This window comes from Choloepus didactylus, chromosome 3, assembly GCF_015220235.1.
Source record: "Choloepus didactylus isolate mChoDid1 chromosome 3, mChoDid1.pri, whole genome shotgun sequence".
NCBI lineage: Eukaryota > Metazoa > Chordata > Mammalia > Pilosa > Megalonychidae > Choloepus > Choloepus didactylus.
The window spans coordinates 106,133,444-106,153,551 of NC_051309.1; the positions used below are offsets into that span (position 1 = coordinate 106,133,444).

Sequence of the window (20,108 nt, forward strand, 5' to 3'; positions counted from 1 at the left end):
ACTGTCTTGCAGAGGCTGGTAAAAGCTGTGAATATTTTCGTCTCAGAAAGCAAAAATCCCTTCTCAACTTTCTTAGGCATAGTTAACATGTAAACATCTTGTCCTCTGTGTAAAAAGAAAACAGGATAGGGCTGTAGCTGTTCCTTCAATCATAGATAAGTCATAAATAATATAACAAGGTTGAATACAGTTTTGATTAAATGTATGCTTAGCAACATGATGCAATGGTTAAACTAATTTTAGAAGAAGAAAACTACACTAATAAGTTAGAAATAGTAAAAGTAATCTCTCTTCTAATTTTTAGCTTTTATATAAGTAAAAGGTGTGTTATATTACTCTTACAAAAGTGATAGCTTAATTAGTAAAAATATTTTCAGTAAAGTTTTGCAGACATTCAAGGTTAAGTTTGAATATCTAATAACACTGTGAATACCCTCCTTTGATTGAACCTGTGGTTCACCACCTATAGCTCACCATCCTTGGTTCAAACATAAAAATAGAGTATGATTGAATTGAATGTACCCTGAATCAAAGGCTCTATAAATACCCAGTAACTTAGACAGAAGGGGTCTTCTGATCTCAGATCCAACTACATCTGAAAGAGACAGAAGTCCCCAGGCTTGGTAATATATCAATTTATTTTTGCAATGTAAGTTGTTCCTTTTATCTTAAGCGCTCCTTTAAAAAATATGTGTTCAATTTGAATTCCTGTCTTGAGTGCTTTTTACTTTTAAACTATTGTCTGTTTCTATACTCTTATTTGAATGGGAAGTTACTTGATGAAGCCCAAACCAACTGAATCACAACCTGATAAGGCTCAGACCTTTTCTAATAGAGATCATAGGTTTGAGGTATAAAGAAACGAACTCTTGAGAAGGATGACCATAAGAGCTATCAGTTTTAACTTATAACTCAACTGAAATTTATTTTGCTTAGAGCACTCTAATAGAATTCAGAAACCTAAGTTTTAAAACAGGAATCAGACACAAAGGAATTCCCAAAGCTGTGGAGCAAGAATAAAGAGTGCATGTTTTACAGGTCTCGGGAGAACTTGTACCTCTCAAATGAACAAAAAAATGCTGACACTCATATTGCAGGAAAAAGCAAGCCTTCTAAGCTTGTTTAAGAAGCAAGAACCTGAACATTGATGGAACGCAGAAGAGAAGGGAGAGAACAGGGGATGCCACCATGTTCTTTGCCGTGTCACAAGCTAAGGACAATGGGTTGCCGGCAGCCAGCCTCACAACTCCACAGCCTTTAGGGAGAAAGCATCACCTTGATGATGCCTTGATTTGGACTTCTTTCAAACCTCAGAATCATGAGCTAATAATTCTGACTGTTTAAGCTCAATCCTTGCAAGTTATTTGCTTGAGCAGCCCAGGAAACTAAAACAATTACCAAGTATTTATACATTTAATATGAAAACCTGTGAGAAAACTGTCCAATTACTTTTTGAGTAGATTTTATCTAAATATTATGGTTATTTGGTGAATTATACTGTGAGTCACACACCCACATTATAGGAGGCAGACTCTCATTTGAACAATTAGGCCATTGTTGCAGAACATATGATATCCCCCCATTCAGCTGTGGTGAGGTGATTCTTTCAAAAAAAAAAAAAAATCTAATCTAATTTGGAGAGCTATTCCTAAGCCCAGATGAATGCAAAATATGAAAGAAACTCTGTCTAGATCCAAGGAAGAGATCCACATATCTAGTACCATTCTTTTGTGACAAGAAACAAGATGGCACCTACTATGCAGGTCAGAAATTGGGAGAAAATAGAGCCAGAAAAGGTATGTGAAATTTGTTCTGAGCCTTTGGGGTGGGAGTCATCCTAGGAACCAGGATGTTAACAAAACAAGATCTATGACTTAACAAGCTAATTATCTATAAAAGGATCAGAAGCCTGCACTTTGTAAACTTGATTCTTCTTGGCTTCTTGTATTTTCTTAATTTTTTCTGGTCTCTTCTCGTAAGCAAACTTCCTATTGAAAAACTTAGCATATTTCAGATATACTAATGGAAACAAAGGAAAAGAGATTTTGCCCATATCTGGGCAAGAGCTATAAAGGTAAAAACTGTATCATTCCCCATCCCCCAACTTTAGAACAGTGGTAACAAAGTAAAATAATAATAAGGGGAACAGAACAATGGAGAAGACCAAGTTAAGGCACACAGGTTCAAACCCCAGATATTCTGCTTTTATAAAAGCTTCAGGTATTCTGTATTTTATAGTGAACACCAACCCAATTTTAAATTTATAAAATTTCAGTTTAAGTCTCTAAATTATATTTACTAAGTACTTGCTGATAGGAAGCAATATTCAACTCTATACTTCCAAAATAAAAGTAAAGTGCTAAATACTTATATTCATTCCCAAGAAGATAGTCCCTCTAATAATTTTCATTTATAGAATTAATATCATTCAGCAATTTAAATGAAATGAATTCTATTTTTTAGATAGTCTGACTAATTCATACCTCTCGGATTTCTAAAAATTCTGCCAGAATTTACCCTAAAACTACAAAAAAAAAAAAAAAAAAAACTCAACAGCAATTGAATAATGAAGCCATGTGTAATTTTTTAAATCAAGGAAACCAATCATCCCCTGGCATTATCTAAGAAGAAAAATAGAAAATACCAGAACCTTTTCTCAGTTCCTCTATTACACACTAAAGCCACCATTTCCAACTCCTTATTCCTGAAATCCAAAAAATGTACCCAATATGGGCAAAATGAATTTGATCTGAACTGCATCTTATATTATTTTACATGCGGAATTGGCTAAAATCAGTATTAATAAAAATAATATTCCAATGTCCTGATATTTGCCATTTTCAATGACTCTACCTATTGAATTCTACCTATTGTGGATTTTATTACATTTCCCTCTCAGAACACTGGAGTTACATATCAGTTTTAATACAGGAACTATACATATAACTAGCAAGCCCATAGCACCACTCCATTTTGTTTACTTAGTGCTAGAATCTGACCATTTTTTCCATCTCCACTACCATGACCTAATGAGAACATTATCACTACCTCCCATCTGGATTATCAGAATTTGTGAACTATGCTCTAATCTTGCCTCCCTTCAATTCATTCTTCATGTTGTAGTCAGAAGGATCTTTCTAAACTATAAGACTCTTCCCTGCCTAAAATCCTCCAATTTCTCTTCACCTTATCTCCAAACTTTTTAGAAAGCCTTACATCATCCTACCTTTTCTTTCTTCTCTACCATGATATTTCACCATCCCTTCTATCAAATCTATTTTCCAGTCATACTGAAGAGTTCTTTCCTATCTCCCAAAGAACAAAAGTCTGTCTGACTCCAGGTTTTTACACATGCCACCTGAAACACTCCTCTCCCTCAGTACCTCACCCTCTAGCTTGCTCCTATTTACCTGCAGACTTCAGCACAGACATCAGTTCTTGAAGGGAGCCTTCCCTAATCAATCCTCTAATGCTTAGTTTTGAACCTCTTCTATGTGCTTTTTCTATCATAGCACTTGTAATTGTCTGTTTCCATACTGAAGTACTGTCTTGCAAGATTAGGTCAAGGCTTTGAACTAACAGCCAATATATAGAGCTCTTTATCCCATAATATTAACCCATATTAACCCATAATAGGTTAATCTGTGAACCACTGAGTGGAAGCAGGGGTGACACTTCTAATGATTACATCTAATGACCCACTATCAAATGTTTTGCTTTTTTACCCTCACAACTCTAGACTCTACTGTCCTGGAAATTTTACAAAACAAGGGAAGAGAATAAATGTTCTACTGAATTGGAAACTGAGACTACCAACTGGCCATTCTACTCTTTTTATGCTGTGAAATGAAAGACAAAATGAGGAGGTGAGCATATTGGCTGAGGAGATTAACCCAAATCAGGATGGAGAAACAGGACTAATGCAGCCAAGAGGCATGTGGTTGGATAGACTCAGGACACCCTACAGAGCTTCCTCGCACTATAATACCCAGAGAAAATGCTAAGAGGAGACCATCCAAACATTTGAGAAGCAGGATGACCAAGGACCCAGACTGTCTAGAACTGAAGATTTGTGTCACCACCAAAAAGTGTTTGTTAAAAAGATGGGGAACATGGAATAGTAATAGAAAAAAATCTTAAGCCACTTATATCCTCATGACAAGTTGTAGAAACAAGACCTATAGTACCTGCCTTTATTTTCTTGGTTCCTACATAATTTTATTTCATTTTCTCTCTTTTTCTTTTCTCCTATTATTGTAAAATGATAATAAAACACTAATGACAGATGAAATGTATTTAATGCTAACAGTATCCATAAATTATTCTAAATGTTTATTAACATATTAATCCTTAAAACAACCCTACAAAGTTATTACCATTATTTAATAGATGAGGAAACAAGGCTCAGAGGAATTAAGTAGTTAAGATTAAGTCTCATAGCTACTAAGTGGCAGAGTCAAGTTTTAATCCCAAAATGTATGGCTCCAAATCTTAACCACTTCTTCATAATATCTCATGTTATATTTACCATTTAATCTGTAGTTTACAGAATACTGAAACAGGGATGTAAAAGAAGAGAAGAAATGGTCTGAATCTAGAGATCCAGGATTCATTTTTACAGTGACACCATAATATCATCTCTGAATTACATTAGTTAGGATCTTTCTGAGGATGCACATTTGCAAATTATATTTAAAAATTATATATATAGGAAGACATATATGTATATATGTATGAGACAGTCAACAGGTGAAATGTAATGGAAATCTATGGTTTTTATCCATCCAGCATCCTCCCATCATCTGCTCATAACAGCATATTCCCCAACCTCAAAGCAATTAAACCTCTACCATACTCTGTGATTTTGAATGAGCTAAATACAGGATTCCCTTCTCTCAAGTATTAAAATTACAGGTCCATAACCAAATTGAGTCAGTCAGATTCTCCCTAATGGGAATTTTAATCTTGAATGAAGACACATAAAAAAATGGAAAGAAGTTATAGAGTTGAGTTATCAAATAGGCATCCTCTGTTGAAATGGCCCAGAAATTCCTGCTACTGACATACCTAGAATTGTCTTTGTACTGTCCTTCCTTAAAACCTGCTTGTTCAATTCTTCCTTCATGTCTGTGAGCCACCCAAGAACCTTTCCTATAAATCTTGTTTCCCTAACATCCATCTTAGAAATCTGTTTTATTGCTTATGACCATAAAATGCTGATACAGTAGTTACTAATATTAATTCAGAAAGATAAATAGAAAATTAAAGGCATCAGTAACTGCACCTGGGCCTCCAACAGGAGAGTTAAAGGTCTGCTAGGGTCAGCTAAGAGCCACTATGTATGAATTCAAAATTTATGTGAAAGGGATAAAAGATGATATTCATGATTATGAAGATATTGGAATTATATTCACTATTTCTAAACAGGAATAAACAATTGAGGAGTTTCTGGTAATGGACTCTTGGGACTATACAGAAATAGGAGACAGATGAGATAATGGCAATGGCTACAGCATTAGTGTATGGTAAACAAACCATTCATACTACTGACATTTCTCTTCTACATATCTTGAACATTTACACAATTTTCATGGGCCATAATTCATTCAAGGGTCCTATGTTTCTATTCAGAAGTCTCAAGGACCAAGCAGCACATAACAAAGTTTTGTCTTTTATAGAATATATAAAATAATTAAGAACATCCCATCAGGCAACCAACATTGAGCAAATTTATTTTCTATTACTCTAATTATAAAATACATATTGAGAAGAGGAAGAGGATAACAGGAGGTGAAAATAAAATATTACAAATGACATTCTGGTCTATTAGAGGAAGAAAACATGATTTTTATTAACTTAGACTTATAATAGCTATTATAAGTTTACCTGTACTTCTGAAACATTATAGTGTCCTGGACCTGGAAGAGTTTTCTCAGTGTTACAAGCAACAGTAAAAGAACTTTCTCTGGAAGCCAAAGAAAGGAATGGTGCATAGCCACCTATAAAAAAGAAGATAAAGGCAGATAAGACAGGATTCCAAGGATTACAGAGAAAAACCACTCAAAATATATAAAATTATTTAATAACCCCAACTGTTTAGCCTATATTTTCAGAACCAATGGCTAGACACAGAATTTGTTACATTTTAAAAATTATTATGCAAGACCAGAATATTAAATAAAATAAATTAAACATAAGAACCTGCTGTGCTAGTTTGGATATATTATGTCCTGCCAAAAGCCATATTCTTTAACACAATCTTGTGGGGGCAGGCATATTAGTGTTAATTAGGTTGGAATCCTTTGATTGAGTGCTCCAATGGAGATGTGACTCAATCAACTGTGGGTGAAAAGTTTGATTAAATTATTTCCATGGAAATGTGGACCCCACCCATTCAGGGTGGGTCTTGATTCAATCATTGGAGTCCTATAAAAGAGCTCACGAACAAAGGACCTCAGAGAAGCTGAGAGAGACATTTTGGAGGTGGCTGCTGAAACAGACTTTTGCTGACACTTTGGAGATGATAGCCCAGTGTTTGCTCCGGAGAAGCTAAGAGAGGACAAAATGCCCCAAGAGCAACATTATGAAGAATGCACAGGAGCTGAGAGAGGAGCTGGAACACACATCGGGATCATCAGATGCCAGCCACATGCCTTCCAGCTAACAGAGGTTTTCCAGATGCCATTGAAGTACATTTGTGTTGATGCCTTAATTTGGACATTGTCATGGCCTTCAGACTGTAAATTTGTAACCAAATAAACCCCCTTTATAAAAGCCAATCCATTTCTGGCATTTTGCATAGCAGCATTAGCAAACTGGAACACCTACAGACCTGAACTTACCAAACAACAGAAAAAATACCTGAAGATAATAAAAACAAAATAAAGACTTCTGTCTTCCAAACATATTTGGTTGGGGTGAAAAGGCAGTTACATTTCACTGATAAATATTTTCATCCAAGAAGGGCACTGTTTTATATTTCGGAATATCATATATGATTTGTAAAGAATGACAGCCTAAATGGAAAGAATTTAGTGGCTTTATAGCAGGTAATCAATAATGTCTTCTTGCATTAGCACATAGTTTGAACCCAGTAAAAATTTCTTGATTGGCTGACCCTACACAGAGATTTACAAATCTAAGATATTGATTTCATTGGAGCAACAATCATAAGACTAGATAAACTTGGATAGTCTGCTGAAAGTCTGGTAAAAAAAAAAAATTCAAACATTGAAAAAATGAGCATATTTTAAACAACATGTAAATTAAAGAAGAGATGGGAGTGAATAGAGCAGCTGTATTCAAAGGTAGTATAAGAAAGAAAGTGAGAATGCAAAACTTGAATCTTACACACTAAAGGAAAATGTGTACTACCATGAGAATATATGATGAAAACTAGTATAGTAAAAATCTTGCTAATCTGGACTAATAATAAAAACATACTCTGTTTAAAACTAGGAATAATATGTTTCTTTTGAGGCCTTCATGTATTACAACATAAGTGAAATCAAGAATTATTTGTTTTAGATATTGCAGCATAGAAGAGGTGAGCAAAACACAGATGTTATCCTTAAAAAGAAAACAATTTAATGAAGCATTAATAAAAGTACCAAAATAATACTAAACAAGGAAAAATATCTCAAATGCCATAATGGAAGACAAATGTTTGGAAAAAGTTCAACAAGAGAAGAAGTTCACATCCACATCAAGGTGATTATCAAAAGCTTCATGGATGATGTTAAAACTCTGTGTGTTTCCCTTTATCCAGTGTATGGACAGATAAGTAAGAAAATAAAGACAAAAAAATAAATAAATAATGGGGGGGATAAGGGATATGAGATGTTTTGGGTGTTCTTTTTTATTTTTATTTTTATTCTTATTTTTTTATTTGGGGGGTAATGAAAATGTTCAAAAATTGATTGTGGTGATGAATGCACAACTATATGATGATACTATGAAACACTGATTGTACACTTTGGATGATTCTCCGGTATGTGAATGTATCTCAATAAAATTGCATTTTAAAAAAAACCTCTGTGTTAATTTAGGGACCTGATGGTTTAAACTGGCTATTTCAAAATTTTTTTAAAAAGCACCTTCATTTAGTAACAAAGAACCAAAGAGAGGAGAAATTCTTAAAAGGAAGCCAAGGTTCTTTTTGAAAAGCAAGTGTTTTCCAGTAGAGCTGAGAACCCAGTACATCGGTGAAATTTTCCAAATCAGGGTAAGCAATGAGTACTGATTTCATTCAACATACATATATGTAAGCACACCCTTTTACAAACATACAATCCAAGTTACAGTTTATGTAAAGTGAAGAGTACAAACCACAGGAGAGTGACCAGATGGGGAGATCACAAAAGGAACAAATGGGATAGCAGGTAAATACACATTAAGCAGTGGTTCTGAACCTTATCAAACTCAATGTCCCTGTCTATAAAAAATACTTTGTAATGTTCCCTTTACCATCCTGCAATCAAGCTGATGTATAATATCTTACTTATAAACATAATTGCAAAAAAAAGATCAAGAAAAATGTTAGCACTACAAATGCAGACTAATACAATAAATTGGCAATATAAATTCTATAAATGGTAAAGCTGTTCATGTTGGGATTTTTCTATAAAGATAAATAAAATCGATAAAGTTCTGAACAAAACAATCTTCCTTTATGTGGAGAAAAATCTGAATAAACTTGAGACTCATATTTCCCTCCTTTTAGTTCTTACCAAGGGACTTGATCTGCAAACCTGAGTCAGCCTAACAGAACAGACTGACACCAGAGGCTGAATTCTAGAGACATCACCTTATTTTTCCAATAAAGATATTTGCTTACAGGAAATGTCACTGTCACATTATTAGATATTCCCTGCTCTCTTTCCTTCAGCATTCTGAAGGAAGTGTCCCTCTACTGCAGCCCGTTCCAAAGCTCATCTAAATCAAATACGCACACTTCCTAAAGATATGATGAATGTTCCAGAGACTGTGTTCTCTGCTACTTCTCTGCTTTCAAGATTTTTCCCAATTAAAACCTTTTTATACAATACATGGCACTAGTTATAGATTCGTATGTCTGTATCCACTTTGCTTGAGAATTGGCAGCCATGGAGGAAAGCATTCTACTCAGTCCCATTCTTGTGTATTTTCAAAGCACAGGTTTCAAATGGGCCATTCTGGGGATCCCAGGAATAGCTGAGACAGCAGAAGAGTCCAGGGGGAGGGCTGCTGAGATGTGTGCTACTGTCCCTGAAAGCAACAAAACACACAGCTCCTTCAAAAATAACAAGAAAGGTGGATTTACTACAAATGGATAACCCCAAAGAGTGAAGTTTCTGGTAGCCAGTGAAAATGAGGCCAGGATCTCAGGAGCCCTGTGGAAAACACACCTGAATGCTTACTTTTTATTTCTAAAAGATAAGCTGAAAGAAAAGGGACTGAGAATTCAAGAGACAAGCAGAGCTACATGAGCTAGGACCTGCTCAAAAGAGCAGCCAAGCAGATTTGCTGATTAAAAATCAGGAATGAATTAGGCTATTCCTGCAGAGAAACAAGGTAGACAAGCCAAAGGGCTGAAATAAAAATCAGACTGGAATTAAAAGAATTACAGGTACAATATGAACAAGGTCAAGGATGAGAGCCAAGATTTGGTCACAACTGCACTTCCAGGAAGAGACCCAAAACATTACTGAAATTCTAGATATCTGAACTTACATAGTATCTCATTTTGTTTTTGTTTTTTGTGTGTGTGCGTATGTGTGTGTGCATGAACCATATGCTATTATTTTGACAGCCTGAATAATTTATAACAATGTTCTAGGTTCACAGATGTGTAGACATGCTTGTTGTTGCATTCCTTATGACCCAATTTTTATCTAACTTTCTAGAAACCAAATGAATGGTTGAATGTACTACCAATAAGAGCCTGCACTTACAATTCTTTCCAAGTTGCCCAACTGAAGTAATGTCTCATACCAAGAGAAAAAAAGAAAGAAAGAAAAAAAAAAACCTTTAGATACATCATTTAAAATCAGGGTGATATCTAACATTATTTCCCAGTTTTAACTGTCCTATCTAACCTGTGGAAGCTATCAATGCTTGGAATTTCACTATGGTCTACTGAGAAGACTTAACCAAAGAAGTGGCCACCATTGTAACTACAGTGACTGAAAGTACAGACACTGAACAAATTACTGTCACCACTGGTACTTGCCATGAAGCTCTGAACATTGCTATGTATTTTTTTCTGTACTGAAGACCAAAATGAGTTTGCTTTTACCTAACAAGGAATACAGTTCACCATTACTGCCTACGGTAGGAAGACTTCTGAAATTGACCCTGATAATCCCCACCTCCTGTGTAACCCCATCCCCCTTGAGCATGGGCTGAACCTATACTCAAGTGACTTGCTTCCAACAAATAGAATACAACAAAAGTGAAGGGATGTCACTTACATGATTAAATTATAAAAGCTTGTGACTTCTGTCTTCCTAGCAGACTTTCTCTATTGCCCTCACACCTGGCATGCTTTGATAAAGCAAACTGTTATGTAGGAGAGGCTCACATGGCAAAGTGGCCTCCAACCAACAGCTAACGAGGAACTGAGGCCCTCAGTCCAGTAACATACAAAAAAAAATTGAACCCTGTTAACAAACACATGAGCTAGGAAGTGGATCTTTCCTCAGTCAAGGTGAGATGTATAGTCCAGCCAAAACCTTAATTACATCCTGTGAGAGACCTTGTATTAGTCAGCATTCTCCAGAGAAATAGACCAACAAGATTATATATTTATTATAAGGAATTGGCTCATGTGACCCCATGGGGACTGGCAAGAATGAACTCCATAGGACAGGCCACAAGCTGGAAACTGATAAAGGTGAGGCTGAAGTCCTTTGTCTGAATTCCAGGGATAAGCTGGCTGGCTGGCAATTCTGGCAAGAGCCAATGGATCCAAATTCCTCTTCTGAAATCCTTAGTTAAGGCTTTTAAGATCTCCAGTTAATTGGATAAAGAGACTCCACACATTGGTGAGGGTATCTCCTTTGCTGATAGTAGATGCAATCAACAGATGAGAGACGCAGATCCCATCTTAAATACCCTCACATCAACAAGCAGGCCAGTGATTGACTAAACAACTGGACACCACAGGTAAGTTAATACATGAAATTAATCATCACAGACCTTGAAGCAGTGAATTCAGTGAAGATGTGCCAGGATTCCTGAATGAGAAAAACTGTGAGATAATAAATGTGTGCCATTTTAAGCTACTGAATATTGGGATAATTTGTTACACACCAATAGATAACCCAAACCCACCCCAGCAATATGTTTAGTACATAAACAAAACTTAGTACAAAGTAAAATGCCAGTTAGGATACATCATATTTACGTCATTTTGATTATGGATTCCACCAATTTTGTATCTGAATGCCTTCCAAGAACAGTAACCCAAATATGGATAGGTCTTAAATTATGACAATATAATATCCAAGTGCATGCCATCAAGTGACCTTCTTGGCAGCTATTTCAGCCATAGACCCAAGAGTAATTCATTTAAAGCCAATTAAAGACAAACTGCTATGACCACCAATAACAAGAAGAGAAACTACCCCTAATTGGCCTCTTTGAATTTTATAAAAAGCATGTTCCACATCTAAGAATTTTTCAATTATTTTACTTTTCACCATGACCAAACTGTATGATCAGGCCAATGGTCACCCAGGACTTGTCTAACCTCCTACAGAAACAGATACAAAAGATTAAATTACTAATTCAATCCTTATATTATGCATGTACATGTCTATATAAAGCAACTATATCTAGAAGAAAACATGAAGACTGAAAAAGCTGATCAAACATGTATAACTACTCTATCTACTGTAGTCCCATGGATCCATCCTCAGATCCACCACAGTAATGGAAGCACCACAAAGGACAACGATGCCCAAGAACTCTGTCAGCTGAGTTCTAGCTACCAAAAGGTCAGGAAGCAAGGACTAAGGAGAATTTTAAAAGGAACAGTATACTTTTATTTTTATTTTGCTTATCTTTTCTGGTTTTTTCTTCCTACTTTGACCTCAGTGGATGGATGGATCAGTCACATTGGTCAGATCAAGGACAGACAACTAGACACTAGAGAGATACGAACTTCAATACTGACTGTGCCGGTTTGAAACTGTTACGTATCCCCAGTAAAGGCCATGTTTGTTTAATCCAGTCTTGTGGATATGGACTTATTGTAAGTAGGAACTTTTGATTAGGTTGTTTTCATGGAGACGTGAGCCACCCAACTGTGGGTGAGACTTCCTGATTAGATTATTTTCATGGAAGTGTGACCCTGCCCATTCAGAATGGGTCTTAGTTAGATTACTGGAGTCCTTGGAGAGCTCAGGGAGAGAGAGAGAGCTCAGAGCTGACACAGACCCAGATGCTTGGAGATGCTGGGAGATGCAGACAGAAGGATGTTTGGAGATGCTAAGCTAAGAGATGAAGCTCAGAGTTTGCCCCAGAGAAGCTAAGAGAGGACTTCCAGACACTTAGAGTAAATCGCCCTGGGAGAACAAGCAAGGATTCATAGAGGCTGAGAGAGAGAAGCTAAGAGAGACAGAAGCACAGAGACATTTTAGGGAAAGCCATTTTGAAACCAGAATCCAGGAGCAAAGGACCAGCTGATGCCAGCCATGTGCCTTCCCAGATGACAAAGGTGTTCCAAATGCCATTGGCCTTTCTTCAGTGAAGGTATCCTCTTATTGATGCCTTAGTTTGGACACTTTTATGACCTTAGAACTGTAAACCTGTAACCTAGTAGCTCCCCTTTTAAAAGCCAATGCATTTTGGGTGTTTTGCATAATAGCAGCTCTAGCAAACCAGAACACAGACTGCTGCAGCTGGTTTTATGGCCACTCTCCTCTGCCCTCAAAGGTCACTTAGGATAACAAAATGGCCTCTGGGATTCATCACAGAAAAAGGATGGACAGTCTGGCTTAACCTGATGGCAGATTATGATTGACCAGGCATAAACACATCCAAAATGGAAGTGGGTGGAGACTTCAAGGAGTGTGAATTACTATCTCCCTTGCAATCAGAGATAGACACTGAAAATGCAAGATGACTTCCCTTTTAAGAGGAGATTATATTGATACTTGAGGAGGAAGGATTAACAGGGAATCTGAACCCTTTCTCCACTGAAAGATAATGTCTCCCAGTGCTATTTAATCCTCAGTACTTTCACATGTGAATGGGCTTTGATAAAAATAGTTTAGATTTTACTATTTAATTCTACAAAATGTGGTCAACTCACCATTAATTATGTAAAGCATAAAAAAGAAAAACTATTGGCAACATCTGAATGACTACATAGCAGCTAGTTAAGTTAAAAGTTATTTCCTAATCTCAAGCTAAAGTTAAAAGTTAAGTTCAGTAAAAATAATTTTTAAGAATTTAACCTAATTTTTCAATTGTCTAATTTTTACTGGAAAAAATAAAGTTTTTTTTAAAAATTATCTTACATTGCTTTATTATTAGGTAATTATACAAATTGCTAATTTGTGTATATAATTTGATACATTGCAATTTATATAAGTAAATAAATTACATTAAAAATTACTCAGCAAATACAGTTATAAAACTAAATTAAATGTTAATAGCTATTAAATTTTTAATTAACTTTTAACTTAAAATTTTTATTTAGTCATTCTTAGCCCTAAAGAATAAAGAGTATGTTTAAACATAAAACTTAGTCTTTTATGTCTAAAGTAGGGATATACATATAGTACATAAACAGATATAATAATTTCTCATATCAAAATTTCATGGGTGAGAGAGCATTAGGAAAAATTGTCCAAAAAGATTCCTTAGGGGGTTAAAATGAAAAAAAAAAAAACAGGTTGAAAAACACTGGTGTGTACTAAATTACTAGGTACAGCATTTGCTTCCAGCTGGAGCTCCTTTTTGCCAAAGAAAAATACCAAACCACAAAAGGATGTAGATACCAGAGCAGGCAAGAAAAGAGGATCCAACAACCTGGAGGATAAAAAAGAAAGAAGTAAACTGCATTATAAAACTCAACCAAGTGATGTCATCAAGATTGCAATGTGAGAAGTTCCAGGCTTCCATCCCTCCACAGAAGTTTTAAACAACAATGGAAAAAAAACTACAGAACCATTGTTCTGGTTTGCTAATGCTGCCATTTTGCAAAACATCAGAAATGGATTGGCTTTTATAAAAGGAGTTTATTTGGTTACAAAATTACACTCTTAAGGCCATAAAGTGTTCAAGGTAAGGCATCAACAAAGGGTACTTTTACTGGAGACAGGCCATTGGCATCCGGAAAACCTCTATTAGCTGGGAATGCACATGGCTGGCATCTACTTTCTCCCAGGTTGTATTTCAAAATGGTGTTCTCCAAAATGTTGCTCTTGGGGCATTTTGTCCTCTCTTAGCTGCAGCTTCTCTTCAAAATATCACTCTCAGTTGCTCTGAGGTACTTCTGTCTGAGAACTCTTTATACAACTCCAATGATCCAATTAACATCCACCCTAAATGGGTGGGGTAACACCTTCATGGCAATTATCCAATCAAAGGTCTTGCCCATAGTTGATGGAGTCATGTCTCCATGGAAACACTCAATCAATAGGTTCCAACCTAATCAACACTAATATGTCTGCCCCACAAGATTGCATAAAAGATAATGGCATTTTGGGGGACATAATACATCCAAACTGGCACAACTAACTTTCTCAAAGCTCTGGAAAATGGTAAAATGAGTGAGCACTGAATCAAGAAAAAGGCAACTTAAAATGGTAGGAAAATAACATAGTACCTTTGCTGGCCCTTCCCCCAATCCCTCCCCAATTCAGTACAGAGCTAGCCTGTGCTCTCAGTATGGGTCCCTGGTCCTGGCTATGGAAGGAGCAGAGTATCCCTTTTGCACATATTGAGTGAATATACATATGTACCAAACTGTCTGGTGGAAGTCTGAAGGACTAAACCAGGACATTTGTCTCTGGATTGCTATCCCAAAACTAGCTCCACATGTGGAAGCAGCTCACAGAGTAGCTAGAATGCTGTAAGAAAGCAATCAAATCACATCTTCCTGGGGCAGAGGATTGCTAGCTTTGAGAAATGCAATAGAGTATCCAGGACCAGGAGAAAAACCTATTTCCTAGAGGAAGAGAGACATTCAGAACCATGTAAATGTGGGAATTCCTAATGTCACGCACACATGCCCAGGACAAGATGTATGTTCAGAAAATACTGGGGAAGATCCTACACTTTCACCTCAAGGTGTTTTTTATGCCCATTGTTAGCCTGGATAAGCTCTGAAGGAGAGAACTTACACAGGCCAATCTGCAAAGACTGAGAGGTAGGGTTTTCTCCCTTTTGCCCAACCCCTGGCATTCAAGGAATTCTTTGTAGTAACACCAGATGGCTACAGGCTTAAGGGACAGACACCTCAGTGACTAAATTCCAGAGATAACACATTAAAATACTAAAATGTACAGTATGCATTAGAAACATTGAATGAGGAAGCACAGTCTTTGGATGTACCAGGCAAAGACTTTTTAAAAATTGTTTTAATTATACTAAAAGAACTAAACAAAATCATCGATAAATGAAATCAGAAAAGACAACAGATGGATAAGAAAAAAAATCAACAAATACAAAGACCATAAAAAGGAACCAAACAGAGCTGAAAACCACAGTAACTGAATATTTTAAAATTCCCTAGAGAGATTCAAGAGCATATTGAAGATAGCAGAAGAAAGAATCAGTGAACTGAAAGACAAGACGATTGAAATTAAACAATCTAAGGAGAGAGAGGCAAAAAAAAGGAAGAAAAGTAGACAAAGATTAAGAGACCTGTAAGACATCTTCAGGCATATCAATGTACACTTTAAGAGACTCCAAGAAGGAGAAAAAAGATAAAAAGGAGCAGAAAGAATATTCAGAGAAATACTGCCTGAAGACTTCCAAAATTTAAGAAAAGACATGAACATACACATTCAAGAAGCCAAGTAACTACAAACAGAATAAACTCAAAGGGACCCACATGAAGACCCACTATAATCCAACTGTCATATGCCAAAGAGAAAAAATCCTGAAAGCCATATGAAAGAAGCATTGTGTCACATATAAGGGAGCTTCAATAAGATTAAGAGTCTATTTCTCTTCTGAAACAAGAAGTGGGATGATAAAATCAAGTGCAGAAAGAGAAAACCTGCAAACCAAGAATTTGATATCCAGAAAAACTGTCTTTCAAACATGAGGGAGAGATTAAGGCATTCCCGGATAAAGAAAGCTGAGGCAGTATGTCACAAGATCAGCTCTACAAGAAATGCTAAATGGAGTTCTTCATTGTGACAGGAATCTACACTAGATAGAGTGAAGCTTCAAGAAGAAAATTAATTTCTAGTAAGCGTAACTATATGGGTAAAATAAATGTCAATAACAATGTATTTTTGGTTTATACCTCCACTTTCTACTTCTTGTAGGATCTAAGATGCAAATGGAGAACAATAAATACAAATCTATTAATTTGGTTAGTGTATAAAGATGTAATTGGTAGAAAGAAAAACATAAAGGTGGAGGGACAGAGGGCAAAGACAAATAGTTGCATATGCAATTGAAGTTAAGTTAGTATCAAAATGAAACAAGAATGTTACAGATTTAGGTTGTTAAATTTAAGCCCAATGGCAGTCACAAGGAAAATATCTCAAAAATATGGAAAGATATAAATGAGAAGGAAATCTAAGGGTCCACTATAAAAAAAATTAAATACAAAAGTAGGCAGTAATGTAAGAAAAGAGGGATAAAAAGGTGTTAGACAAAACAAATAGCAAAATGGCAGATGAAAGTTCTACATCACCAGAAGTTACATTAAAAGTAAATGGATTAAAGTCTCCAGTCAAAAGACACAGATGGTCAGGATAGATAAAAAAGCATGAGCCATATGGATGGATGAGTAGAAAAATAGGGGAAGGAAACAAACAGACAAAGGTACCCAGTGTTCTTTTTTACTTCAACTGCTCTTTTTCACTCTAATTATTATTCTTGTTATTTTGTGTGTGTGCTAATGAAGGTGTCAGGGATTGATTTAGGTGATGAATGTACAACTATGTAATGGTACTGTAAACAATCGAAAGTACGATTTGTTTTGTATGACTGCATGGTATGTGAATATATCTCAATAAAATGAAGATTAAAAAAATAGATTCTGGAAAACAATTAGGAATAATTATAAAGTAATGAAAGCAATCTTCCTTTGGATCTTGGAAAATCAAGCTCTGAGAGTAAGTCAAAAAATGTCTGGCACAAAGGCAGATTCATAGAATAAGTGTTTTGTCATAAGCAAGATAATCTAACTGAAACCAAAAGACAAAGGTACTTTGAATGTGCACTGTGGCAATCCTCAAGTGGGGTTATCACCAGATACCTACTGCAGGGTGGTCTTGAGAATTAAATAACATGTGTAAATCATCTGGTGTGATAATGGGCACTAAATGTTGGTATATTTCCTTTCCCATCATTAAAAATCTTTAAAGCCAAAAAAAAAAAAAAAAAGCATGGGCCAAAAATATACTGTTCACAAGAGAATAACCTTAAATTCAAAGAAAGAAGTAGGTTGAAAACGAAATGATAAAAAAAATTCCATGAAAACAGTAGTGATGGTAGCACAACAATGTAAGTACACTGAACAAAGATAACTATGAATATGGTTGAAAGAGGAAGGTTAGGAGCATGTGGGACACCAGAAGAAAAGAGGAAAGATAAAGATTGGGACTGTATAACTCAGTGAAATCTAGAATGTTCAACAATTTTGATAAAATGTACAAATCTATTTTTTCATGAGGGAGAACAAATGAATGTCAACCTTGTAAGGTGTTAGGGAGGTATTGGGGGGAAAATACAATCAAAATAAACTAGAGACTATGTTCTAGTTTGCTAATGCTGCGGAATGCAAAACACCAGAGATGGATTGGCTGTTATAAAAAGGGGGTTTATTTGGCTATACAGTTACAGTCTTAAGGCCATAAAGTATCCAAAGTAACACATCAGTAATCGGGTACCTTCACTGGAGGATGGCCAATGGCGTCCGGAAAACCTCTGTTAGCTGGGAAGGCACATGGCTGATGTCTGCTCCAAAGTTCTGGTTTCAAAATGGCTTTCTCCCAGGACATTCCTCTCTAGCAAGCTTGCTCTTCTTCAAATAACATCACTCACAGCTGCACTCCGTTCAGTCTCTTTGAGTCAGCATGTTTTATATGGCTCCACTGATCAAGGCCCACCCTGAATGGGTGGGGTCACACCTCCATGGGAGTATCCCACCAAAGTTACCACCCACAGCTGGGTGGGGCACATTCCAAGCAAATCTAACCAGCACCAAAACGTCTGTCCCACAAGACCACAAAGATAATGGCATTTGGGGGACATAATACATTCAAACTGGCACAGACTATAATTAACATAATCATATAATATGCTACCTTTAATGTAACAAAATGCAGGTAAGTGCAGATAAGAGAGGGGCATAGGGAAGGGGTGTGAGACTCTTGGCATTTGTGGTGTTGTCTGACTCTTTATTTGATCTAAGGTTATCTTCCCTTTTGCTGCTTCCTAGCTGTCATGTTTTTTTCCCCTCTTTCTTTTTTTCTTTTTCTTTTGCCTCTCTACATTCTTTGACTCTTCCTCCTGCTTTGAGGAAGAAATGTATAAGTCCTTTTTAGATAGTGGTGAGGGTGGTGAACACATAAATACGTGACTATACAGGGAATCACTGAATGTTTACTTAGGATGGAATGTATGGGGTATGAACAAAACTGTCTTTAAAAAAATGGGTTGATGATGAAATCCTGAGGGCAATATACTGAGTGAAATAAGACAGACACATAAGGTCAAATATTGCAGGGTCTCACTGATAGGAACTAATTATAATATGTAAACTCATAGACATGAAATATAAGTTACCAGGACATAGAACAAGGCTAAAGAATGAGGAGCAGTTGCTTATTATGAGCAGAGTGTTCAACTAGGTTGAACTTAAATGTTTGGAAATGAACAGAGGTGATGGTAGCACATTGTGACAATAACTAACAATGCTGAATGGTGCATGAATGTGGTGGAAAGGGTAAGCTCAGAGTCATGTATGTCACCAGAAGGAAAGTTGGAGGTTAAAAGATGGGAATGTATAAAACAGTGAACCTTGTGGTGGGCAATGTCTGAGATTAACTGTACAAATATTAGAAATCTCTTTCATGAACCAGAAAAAATGTATGACACTACAACTAGATGTTAATAATAGAGGGACATATAGGAAAAAAATATATATCTATTGCAAACTATATACTACAGTTAGTAGTATTTTAACATTCTTTCACAAACAGTAACAAATGTACTATAAGAATACTATGAGTCAACAACCGAGGGGGGTTGGTTAGGGATATGGGAGAATTTGAGTTTCATTTTCATTTTTTTTTTTCTTCTTTGTCTTTATTTCTTTTCTGGAGTAATGAAAATATTCTAAAAATTGAACAAAAATTAATTGTGGTGATGGATGCACATCTGTATGATGGTACCGGGGGCAACTGATTGTACACTTTGGATCTTTGGATAATTGTATGGTATGTGAACAATCACAATAAAAAAATATATATCTGCTCCAACCACAAAGGAATGAAGCTAGACATCAATAACAGAAGGAGAATTAGTAAATTTATAAATTGTGGAAATTAAATAGACTCTTAATCAATGGGTTAAAGAAGAAATCACAAGGAAAATTAAGAAATATCTTGAGATGAACAAAAAATAACCACAACATATCAGAATTCATGGGACACAGCAATGGTAATGCTCATAGGGATATATACCTCCAAATGCTTATGTTTAAAAAGAAGAAAACTCTCAAATCAGTATCCTAACCTCACATCTGGAAGAAATAGAAAAATAAAAAGAGCAAACCCAAATGAGCAGCATGACGGAAATAATAAAGACTAGAGTGGAGATAAATGAAATGGAAAACAGAAAAACAATACAGAGACTCACTAGCACCAAAAGTTGAAAAGATCAACAATATTGAAGACGCTTTAAGTTTTAGAGGATAAAAAAATCTAAAA

At 35.9% G+C, this 20,108-nt stretch overlaps 1 protein-coding gene across 1 annotated transcript in view; it reads right to left on the minus strand.

Moving 5' to 3' along the window:
* STPG2 (sperm tail PG-rich repeat containing 2) overlaps positions 1-20,108 on the minus strand; it is a 537,907-nt gene that overhangs the window by 479,998 nt on the left and 37,801 nt on the right. Inside the window, 1 exon segment of the mRNA XM_037831459.1 lies at positions 5,887-5,999. Within this exon segment, the coding sequence (XP_037687387.1) occupies positions 5,887-5,999 (113 nt within the window).